Source organism: Choloepus didactylus, chromosome 6, assembly GCF_015220235.1.
Source record: "Choloepus didactylus isolate mChoDid1 chromosome 6, mChoDid1.pri, whole genome shotgun sequence".
Classification (NCBI taxonomy): domain Eukaryota; kingdom Metazoa; phylum Chordata; class Mammalia; order Pilosa; family Megalonychidae; genus Choloepus; species Choloepus didactylus.
The window spans coordinates 82,388,947-82,400,652 of NC_051312.1; the positions used below are offsets into that span (position 1 = coordinate 82,388,947).

General features: G+C 39.3%; 1 protein-coding gene across 1 annotated transcript; it reads right to left on the bottom strand.

The window, feature by feature from the left end:
* Positions 1 to 300: 300 nt before the first annotated feature.
* Positions 301 to 5,639, bottom strand: LOC119538315 (matrix metalloproteinase-26-like). The gene is made up of 6 exons (XM_037841189.1): positions 5,518 to 5,639; positions 2,741 to 2,964; positions 1,785 to 1,933; positions 1,166 to 1,291; positions 542 to 703; positions 301 to 459 (listed from the first exon to the last, which is right to left on the bottom strand). The coding sequence occupies exons 1-6, from the start codon at positions 5,614 to 5,616 to the stop codon at positions 440 to 442; spliced, it is 780 nt and encodes a 259-aa protein (XP_037697117.1). The 5' UTR covers positions 5,617 to 5,639; the 3' UTR covers positions 301 to 439.
* Positions 5,640 to 11,706: the final 6,067 nt, after the last annotated feature.

An 11,706-nucleotide genomic window follows, 5' to 3' on the forward strand; every position in this document is an offset into this window, starting at 1 on the left:
AATGCTCTAGTGATCTCTTAACTGTAGTCTTAATACACTATAAATGATAACAGTTCTTAATTTCTACCTATGTAGTAACATGCTAAATGGCTATTCCTAATCTTATTTTATCTTACCTTGAAGTTAAATTTAGATTTCCCATGGTCCTCTCTTTTAGAGTTCCTTACTCTACTGTTATTCCCTCTTGCCCTTATTACAGTGATTGTCATACCAAATTGTGAGGACAATATATTACTTCCAAAAATCACATTTATTATGACCCCCAAATTTTCACAGTTTGACTCAGCTGCCCTAACTACGTACCCTTTTTTTAGGCCTTAGTTCTAGGAGTCCCCAAAGCTGCTTTAGTGCCTTAAGTTATTTAACCCTCCAGTGAAGCCATTGAAAGGCTTCAGTTGAATGATTCAACTTGAGTCCTCTTTACCAGGATTAGGACATTTCAGATGAACATCTTCCTCCCTGTTGGGGACAAAAGATAACAGTGAGTAAATTCCAAGTGGAATTTCCTGCCCAGATCCCTTCCCTTGCAGGAGGCACAGACCATACAGCTGCTGGATTCTTCTGATATCATCTGCACTGAGGTGGAAGGTCCTGGGGTCCTGATACTCATAGGTGGGGTACATTATGGAGTTCTGGTTTCTAGAGTGGTATAGGCCCAAAGAATGACCCAGCTCATGAGTAGCAACCAGGAAGAGATTAATGCCTGAAAGGTTACAGATAAAAGGAAAAATTAATTACTAACAAAAAAGAAAGCATGTGTGAGAAAGAAAAGAGAAAAAATGAGGGAAAAGGGAAGGAGGAAAGAACAAGTGATAGAGGGCAAGAAAAAGATAGAGGGGGAAACGTGTACATGTGGGAAACAGAATGGCAAAATGTACACACATAAACTGGGAGTAAAAAAGAGTTACAGTGAGAATTGAAAAACTGATGAATAGAAGCAGAAAGATGAAGAGAAAAGCACTCATAGTAGAAGTACTTTCATTCAGAAATGACCTCATCTACCTCTATTCATACAGGAGAACCAAATCCTCAGCAAATTTCTCACTTCTCCCTGACCTCTCTGAATTCTTCCCTCTTTACTGCATCCATGCCCAACTGGAAACCATCAGTCCCAACCTCCAAGCCCCCAGAGAGTTCTTGAACTCCTGTCAGGTGAGATCTTTACCCCGATATGAAGTAGACCAATGTTCTTCCTTGTCAAAGTGGACGACTCCTGGAGTTTCAGAATTTGGAAAAAAGGCATGGGCTAAGACACCACCTGGCCCATCAAACGGCCAACCATCTCCGTGTGCTGTGGAGGAAAGATAGCTGTGGCCACGAGGTGGGAGGGGACACAGGGGCAAGGATGGTCTATTGCAAGCCTCAGGGCCTCAGGGTGCTGTGGAGTAGGGGAGAGGCTTAGGCACAGCCTGTGCAGAAGAACAGTGTGGGACCAAAACTCTAGCTGCTACTCATCTTCTTTGGTAACAGAATAGAGGGACATATGGCAGAGACCAATGAAGTTTACAAGTTAGAGACAAAAATCCCTTCCCCTAATGGAGGGGAATGAAGGAAAGGAAATTTAAACTCTGCAGGTTTTTAAAAATAACCACAGGACACCCCCTCTTCTACCTACTGCTTCCCTGAAATGAAAATGTTTCCTGTGTTGCAGACTGATTAATTCTTCCCATTAGGGCTTTGCTTTATTATTTTTAAATTTTAATTTTTTTCAGGAGCTGGACAATGTGGGTTGGGCTGCCCTTGACATGGAACAACATACCCCCTTACCCCCATCAGTATCTTACCCAAGGCCCAGAATGAAATCTTGATGTCGGCCTCTTGACCCTCCACTTGCTGGAAGATCAAGGGGGTCACACTGCTCCAGATGGAAACTGCATCACGTATGATGTCTTCCACCGTGGATGGCTTCATGCCATATGGGTAGTTGATAATGCTGAGAGAAGAAATCCTTAAGAAAAATAGCTCAGAGGTGTGGGAAATATCCTTACTCTAAAATGAGTGACTACACTTTGGAGAAAATCCCTTAATATTTTGTGGCCTCCTTTCTTCATCTATAAAATTGAGTAAGTCTCAAGCTAACTGAATCAAAACCCAAGAAATAACACCTGCGGAATACTGATTTCTATGACTATTTGAATATGAATACAAGCACCCTACATTATTCTTACGTAAATTAAAGTCTGAGAATTAACAGCCCTACAGGGTGATTGTGAAAATCAAGTGTGGGGGGGTCGACATGAGTTCAATTGAAATGTATAACATTTCTATCATTTAAAAGTGTTACTTTGGATGTCTCCAATACACATTAAAGCCCCCAAAGAAAAGTAATCTAGATAGGGAGTAAGGTTTCAAAATTATATCCTACACATATATACACACAACCTAGGGGAAAAGTAGATTATTTAACTTAGGGAAGAATAGTGGGTTTATGGCAGATTGCTATTTATAGAGGAATATATGCAGATTAAGAGCATTTGTCTATTTTTTACTGCTACCATGGACAAGAGAGACAGGAAAAAAATGCAACCTATAATAAGGATAGAGGTTAGCCTTTTCTTCCTAAAGTGATGATTTGAGGAAGCCGGAATAAGAACTGTTGGAGTTGCCTTCTCTGAGGTAGATTTTGGGCTTTGGAGAGACTGGCAGGGAAAACAGAAGACAGTAGGGCTGCCCCCAGGAGCTCATTCATCCTTTGGAGTAAGCAACTCACCCATCCCTCCCAAGCTCTAAAACCAAGCACCTGTAGGTCAAAGTGTGCTTATTCCATCTGGGCCTTCCTGGGGCGACCGAGTAGTCAGCCACATCGCGAACCCCGCAGCGGGGCCGGCGCAGCACGTCGAGCGTCTGCTTGTCCAGGGAGCCTGTCACGTTCAGACGGAAGAACTGCTGCAGGAACCGTATCTGCTCCCCCGCCGTAAGGAGTGGCAGCTCCTTCTTGGTGAGGAAAAAATGATGGAAGTAGTCCTGGAGTGAGAGATCGGGAGGGTGTGAGCATTTAAAAGACAGTGAAGGTAGACCCATCATGTCAGTAATCCAGGGCAAAGCCTCCTTCAGGGACCAGGAAGTCGTATTTCAGGATGACTTGGCCTTAAAACCTCCTTTCCTCAGTCAGATAATGGCAACCAGTCCTTATTCTCCATGGATGACAATATTAAACACGGGTGACAGAATAAAAATGACTTAGATAACCTGGTTACTAGATGGGCATTGCCAGAGGAGATGGCTCCTGTCTTTCCAAACAATGGAAGTCAGGACAGAATCTGTGATCTTTGGACATAGAATTTGGCTAGTTCCACACTGCCCAACCCATTTGCATTAAAATACCTTTAAAGTTTCCATTCATCACCCACTCCTTGTTTCCACCAACTTCTGAGGAAAATGTGACCTTGTGTTACAATCACGTTTTCTTTATGTTTGAACCCCAGCTAGACTGGAAGTACTCTGAGGGCAATGCCATGTCTAATACAGCTTGGTCTAACCCACATTTCTTATGATAGTGCTTGTTGCAAACCACCAATAGATTTACATTTTGTATAAATCTGTAATTAAATACATGGTTGAATTTGTCACTCAAGGTCCCCTGCAGTTTTATTTTTTAGAATTTAACAAAGAAAATGGCATACCTCCTGTTAAAACTGGAAATTTTCTTTGATTAGACAAAGTAATTATGGAACTCAAATGTTTCTCTTTTTGCTCTTTCAGGAAGCTCTGAAAGTGCGATATGTAATCACAATAAACCTACTAAATTTTTGAAATATAGACATGTTCTTTTTATGGCAGTAGCTTTCTAAGTAAAGAGAAAATCTTTTATAATTGTGCCTTTATTTGAAAGTTGACCCTAGTCTGTCTTTCTTTTTTTTTTTTTTTTAGGTTCAGGCTAGGCCATATAGAAAGAAACTCTATCTTCCAGTTTTAACCAAAATATAGTTTTGTGTCAGAATTCTTTAAATTACAGGACCCTGTTTGTAGAGCAATCATTTATTGATTCATTGATCCAAGCACTTTTTCCCACCCCTACCCTCATTCCAGCCTTAAGGAAAGTAGAGCAACCAAGCCACAATCACTGAACAACATTTACTATAATCATCCTCCTGCCCCCACATACCACTGGCTATCCAGTTGACCCTTCCTTATTCCTTAATCTATTGGAGTTTGCAGTGTTGCATTGCCCAGACAGGGCCACTGGTTATTTCACCAAGTTCGTACCCATCACCATTCAAAAGAGTTCCATTTACACAGAATAAAATAAAAATAGGACTCTCTGGAACAGCTTTGGCAAGGAAAGTTTGCATCTCTCAAAGATATGAACAATGTAAGAGAACAACCAAAAGCCCAAAATCTTCCCAGAACTTGGGCAAATCTTCCCTGTTCTGGCTGAGGTTATGGAACAGCCTCAATGTGCCTATTGCAGTGGGTTGAGCCTTAGGGTGCTTTGACTGGACTTGGATCTGATTTGGTTTCACAGACTGACTTGGCTGTATAGACTCAAGCCCTGGTTCTGGTACAAGGAGGGAGGACCCAGAATGGTTTATCACTGGATGCCTCTAGCTCTACTTGTAAATCCCCTCAGTTTGGTGTTGGTACACAAATTCTAGAAGGAGAGGACTGAGAATTTACCATTTCACACTGGGCCGCTTCAGTGTGAAGCATTTACAAAAGCCAGGAGTCTGGGATTTGTGACCCCTCCAGATGGAGAGAGACACAAAAGTTAAATAATGCGTCTGCCTGTCTAATACAAAACTTCAGCCACCCAGAACAAGACGGTGGGTTTCTAACTTAATAATACATCATGTTGTACTCTATTATTTGCATGTAATTTCTACATTCTTATACCTTTATTTTATTATCAGCTAAATTGGGCAGTGGGAGGAAATGATTTATTGTCTCTTTCTGGATTAAGTATTAGCAGGAATTTGGACCAAATCCCTGAATAATTATAAAGGACATGGCTGAAACCAGTGATAAAGATTCTTGGGTGTCTTCACTGCTTAGGTTTTGTACAACATTCAGTGTTTCTTGAGAAATGGAAAGGGTGTTGTGAACAGTTTGGGAGAGTTCTCAGTCACTAAGAAGAACACATTTGCCCATTTGAATCACCCTCTGACCTCTCACAGGCTACAGGAATCACACATCCGGATACCCACGTGCTCACCCTGTGTCATAGCGAGGGGTAAGAGTGTGGGAGATGAGTGCTAGGATGGACTTTTTCCCCAAGTGCAGTAGGCACAGTGCCTAGGGCTTACAGTACTTTCAGAAGCCCACAGAAATATTTTAATTTCTTTTAAAATTAAAAGAAAATAATGAACTTTTGACTGAAGAAAATGTTTTAATATGTAATAGTGATGCATTTGTCTTTATGTATGAATTCGTATTTATATCTTAATCTTCATATATAAAGAGAATATGATCATATATATACAAAGATCAAAGATCTTTCATAAAGATAAATATGTCCATCATATGGAGAGGCTCACAAAAGTCATAATGTGATAAAATGGCCCTGAAGAGTGCACCTACCTTAACAAAGTCCCATCCTTTAAGGTCTGTAGCAGGAGGCGCAGGGAGGGCCAGGCACCAGGGCAGGAGGAGAATAGCTTGTAAGACAGCAGGCAGCATGGCAGACAGTCACTCCTCCCTTACCTGAATCCATGCACCCAGCACAGATCCCAGGGTCTTTATAGCCCATGCCAGTGATGCCCAGTGACTCATGCTGCTGGGTTGTCCCCTCTCCCTGGAGCAGCAAATTGTCCGTGCCAAATTGGACACAGAGTGGTCAGCATGCCAGGGTGATGAGAGCATTTGCAGTATTTATTTCCGGGTTTCCTCACATACTTGATGGCCCTATGATCCCTGGCCTTGGTTAAGGAACTCCTGATAAGTCTCAGGATAAAGAGGACACTTTTGTTAAAATTTGCAGGGGAAAAGAAAAAAGGAGACAGCCCAGAGAGTTCTGTGCCTATAAACAGTAAACCTCTCCCTCTAAACCCTGGGGAACTGCTTTCCCCTTTCAGCCAGGAGAGGCAGTGTGCTCCTTCCGTTTACTCCCCCACCCCCACTTGCAGGTGCAATAGCTCTTGGATTTCTCCATCGTTAGCTCTTTAAGGCTGGATTTGGAGAGCAAGTTCACATTTCCCTGCTCTAGGCCATCCAAGGTGCCATAGACCCAACATTCCCCTTCTCAGTCTTGATCTTTCAAAAATTGCAAGTACTTTCTGTTATAGATCATTCCAGTATGTGGTCGTTCCTTCACTGAGAGTCCATCTCCTCTAGTGCTCTCAGCAGACCACACCTCCAATAGCTGATAGCAGTGCTGTCCAACACAGAAGACACTGGTCACTATTGAACACCTGAAAGGTAACTAGTCCTAATTGAGATGTGCTGGAAGCTAAAGGATACTCCAGATGTGAAAGTTGGGTATGAAAAAAGAAGATAAACTATCATATAAGTCATATTTTTGTACTGATTACATTTTGAAATGACAATATTTTGGTCATAGTGGATCAAATAAAATATATTATTAAAGTAAAAAAAAAAAAAAAAGGAGACATATGAACAATTTACTAGTACTTGATCTATAGACTCATCCCTTTATCAAAGACAAATAGGACCTTCCTCCAGAAGCTAAAGAGAGATGAGAGAGTAAAACTGAGGAGGGGAATAGCATCTACTGTAGTAAAAGCTCAGATCAGAGTATGAAAACCCATATAGGAGACTCATATAGAAGAAATCTAGGAATACAGAAAGAGGTAGTTTATAACAGTTAGGAGAAAATAAAGCCTCAATAATAAGCTGAGAGAGATACAGAGACATATGCATATAGCATAATGTTTCAGCTCATGAGCTTTGCAATCATGCAGATCCGAGCAACATACATACAAAAGAGCATATAACATACAAAAGAACAGTTGAAGATACCTGTATGGAATAGACTATCAACCAGAAGAATTAGTAAGTCTGGAGATATTTGTGATAGACTTGGAAAAGAGAATATCCTCAGTCTCTGAAAAAGGCAGGGTAGAGTTAAGGATGCATATGGAAACAAAGATGTTTGTTGTTAGGCAGGCATGGAATAGAAAGTTTATTTATGATGACTTGTGAGATGTAAAATTTGAGTTTCTTCACTGAAACCTCCCAGGGACATAGCCCTTACTGTCAAAGTCAAATAAATTGAGGCCTAGGGAATAAGCGAACTTCATCACAGAGATGGTAAAAATGTTATTATTTAATTGTATATCCTGCTAACTCTAAAGCAGCTTTTATTAAATGTAGCATGCTGTTTTTCTCTGCTGACAAATCTCAGTCATCAATACCGCCACCATATCCTTGATGTTCATGTGACCTGAATAAATTCAGAGACCTTGGGGCCTAGGATCAATGGAGTCATAATGAAAGAAACAAGAACTTAGTATCAAAAGTTACTAAAATTATTTACATCCCATGGCAACACTAAAAGGAGAAGAAAAGCAACTATTTCCTCTCTAAATCCCTCACATCTCAGGTGCTGTGAAACATCTCTCTTTCTGACCCCCTCACTCCCAGCTCTGTTTGTGGGCTCTTGTCTTTTCTCTCCATCCCTAGTTTCTGTATCCCTCTCCCCCATCAGAATCTGCTTCCTCCATCTAGGCTACACCTTTCTAGGATGGTTGGAAGACAGGCACTTCTTGTCCCTTGGAGGAACATGATCAGAGCCTCCTGTAGAGGGTAGTTCTTCAATACCCTGACATTTTCTTGAAATTCTGGTGTAGAATTGTTAGCAAATGAAATTCCCCCATGTTTACAAGAACCCTCAACTACACTCAATGCGGACAGAAATTTGTTCAATTTTCATTGCAAGGTGTAACTTAGTTTTTCATACCAAGAAAGCCACTCATATTTATATTTAATAAAATGAATAAAAGTGTTCAGTAAAAGAATCACATAGCCATAATAAGATTAAAAATAAATTGTTCATGAGTACCTGTTTTGTTAGTGATAAATGTGAGGATATAATTGAGATCTCTTGACTCAGGGCATATAATTACTGAACATTTGCACTATCTCCTTTAGTCAACACAACCAACTGTGAAGTAGACAGTTATTTTTTTTTTCACTTTCTTCTTAAGGAAATGAGGTTTTGAGAGGACACACATAATGTCAAAAGTGATATATGAAAGATATAAACAAAGAGTGTTCTACTCTGCAGGCAGCACCTTTAATCCGCAGCCTGGACTTCCAATTTCAGTGATACTTCTCTGCCTTGTACGGAACCAGTGACCTCAAGTGCTTCTGAAACACCTAATGTGCACCATGCAAAATGACACAGCAGACTCAGATGGACAGCCACCCATAACAGTCCACCAACTAACTGAGATCCAGTTTAGCTAAGACAAGAAATGAGTGACTTATTAATGATTCAGCCACAGGTAAGGAGAAATCTGTGCTTGAATTTGACAATGTTTCTCAGAATTTAATATCCATGTGAATCACCTGGGGGCTCTTGTTTAAGAAACATTCTGATTTAATAGGTTTGGGACATGCTTAATATTTATTTTTCTAACAAGCTCCTAGATGATGTCTATGTTGCTGATCTGAGGACCACACATTTTAGTAGTTATGAGGTAGGGGGTGTTGACAATGTAGGGGATGTAGGAGCTGTTAATTCAACTAGAGAGTTTCAAGAAAGGATATGGGTTTTTACATTATATTTTAAAAATCAGGAACTGTAAGAAACAGGAACCCATCTCTCCTCCCCTCTTTGCTCATAGCATCTGGTCTCTAGGGGGAAAGATTCCAGCTTGTGATCAAGACATTTCCCAGCAGATTCTGGATAGTTTTCAAATTCCTTCTTGGTAAATTATCTTGGTGGCATAATAAAAGCAGTTTTGAAGCCACGGGTATGCATAACCCCCTTCCTATTAGTCAGGTAGGTGGGTGGTGACAGGTGGGGGGATTTTCTAGTGCTGGGAAATGGGTGCTTTTGTGATGACACTGGCATCTCTGCTGGGAAAGAGTGACTCAATATCTAATTTATCTTGATATAGCTCAAGTGCTTTTACCACAGGATCCAGCTTAGTGCCGAGACTGACAGAACAATTACCTGCTAGAGAGCATGTGGGGGGCTGCAAAGAGTCACCCGAGATCCCTCTGGCAGCACACAGCCACATATGTGTTTATCATCAGAGGGGAAGAATATTTTCTCTTCTGAAACTATACTGCATCCACAATTTATTTTTTCCAGACAATGTCATATGACTTGTGACAAAAAAAATTAAGACTCAGAGCCTGCTTTAAAACAGTACACAATCTCATAAAATGACCTATTAATCAAATACATAATTGTGAGACAGTGATAAGTCTTGGAATAAATTTATATAAAAGTTATTCTAGTAACTAAATGGAGTGAGACGTTCATTCTGCTGGGTTGGTCAGAGGACTTAGGTAGAAGAGATGAAATTAGGTAGATAGATTTGAAAAATGCTATGGGAACACAGAGAAAAGTCTAGAACATTAGGTCATTTCTTTGGCTGGAGTATAGATTTGGATTGAGCAATGAAAGGGGATAAGACTAGTGAGAGAGTTAAGAACTGACGCTGTAGGGATTTAGAGGCCATGCAAAATAATTTATGTTATTGATATCTTATAAACATTTATTTATACTATCAGTATTTATTCAAATAAGTTTAATAACAATTAACAAAATATTAGCTACAATAAGAGCAGCCACTATTCATTGATTAAGTGCCATGAGCTATGCTAATCTCTTTTCATGAATTCTCTCATTTAATTATTTGAACAAAACTCTCTATACAGATGAAGATTTTAGGACTCAGAGAGTTAAATAACTTCCCCACAGTTATAGAGCTCACAGCTCACAGGACCTACAAACTTAGCTTTCATACATACATATACACAAACACACACCAGCATGCATACAAACACACACGTATATGTAATGGGTTTAAAACAAGAAACAATAGTACCTTACTCTCCTTTGCCAATCTCAGTACACTGCCCAAAGGAAACCACTTTTAGTTCTTTAAATTTCTTCTAGTGATAACTCCCAAATATTTTTCTAATGATAACTTCAAATATAGAAATAATATGCTGACATATTTCTTGACTTGCAGTTTTAGACAAAATCTATTGACTTACATTTGCACCAAAGAGTTCCTTATATATTTGTATCATTATTTTAGCTTCTTTATTGACTATGCTAAACAGTTAAACAATATACTAATACTTGTTCAATCAAATATAAGCAGTACCTCTTGATGCCTCAATTTGTAAAATGAGAATATTTGTGTCAACAAACGTTTCCTACAACTGACTATATTTTTACTTCCAAATTGTTTGGAGTGATCACTTTAATGTTGTTTTCTATAACAACAGAGAAACCACTAATACTTTTTTTTTTAAAGGTGAAGGGAAAAGATAGTTAGATCAACTGATGGGCCTCCATGTTGAAAATCAACAAGTGATAGTAATAATTTTATTGCATATCCTTTTACTTGCAGAGATTTTATTATTTTCTTGGGTTTTTAATTAGCCCCCCCCCCTGTTTGCATTATCTTGCTTTAATCACCTTCATGCATTGTTTTAAATTTTCAAGCATAGTACAAATGCTTAGAATTTCCCTTTTTCATCTAGACATTGCCCCATTAGAGCCCTTTCTAGTCTTAATACAAAATTAGATTTATAAATCTCTAGCCTGCTGCAAAGTTAACACCCTGCGACTTCCCCCCAATTTTCCTTGTGATTTACACTGTTTATGTGATATTTTTCTACCGATTCACATGGTTTACTGGAAAGAATCGTTAATAACTTCTTAGGTTAATTTAAATTTCCTTAAGAACTTAGAAGACATTGAACTCCTTTGTCTTCCGAAATCCTGTCCACTTATTGAAATTCATACTTAATGTCTAATTTTATTTGCTCTGTAGGTAACTTAATATGTGTGATGGTTAGGTTCATGTGTCAGCTTGTCCAGGTGATAGTACCCAGCTGTCTGGTCAAGTAAGCACTGGCCTAACCATTGCTGTGAGGATGTTTGTGGCTAGTTAATAAACCAACAGATTGGTTTATTAAATCATCAGTCAATTGGCTGCAGCTGTGACTGATGACTCAGCAAAGGGCGTGTCTTCCACAATGAGAGAATGCAGTTGGCTGGATTTAATCCAATCAATCAGTTGAAGACTTTTAAGCGAGACAGATAGAGGACCGTCACTTCTTCTTTGGCTGACCAGCGAAGCATTTCCTGAGGAGTTCATAGAAGTTGCCGGTTCATTTCCTGAGGCATTCATTGAACATCTTCATTGGAGTTGCCAGTTTGCTGACTGCCCTACGGAATTTGGACTCGTGCATACCCGCAGTTGCGTGAGTCACTTTTATAAATCTTATATTCATAGATATCACTCATTGATTCTGTTTCCTTAGAGAACACTAACTAGTACAATATGCTTTTTGGATCTATATTCATTTTTCTCTGATAGCATTAAGGATTTTCTCCCTTTCACTTCTGCTTTAAAATTTCAAAACAATGTTTTTAAAACTGGATTAAAAAAAAAACATAAAACCTTATTGTCCTGGGAATTTGAGGAACGCTTTCATACTGAAGACTTTATTATTTTGTATTAATCCTTGAGATATATTTTTCTAATCTGTTTTCACTGTTCCTTTTCTGGACCTCTTCTTAGACTCAAAATGAATGACTTCCTGCATTGACAATGT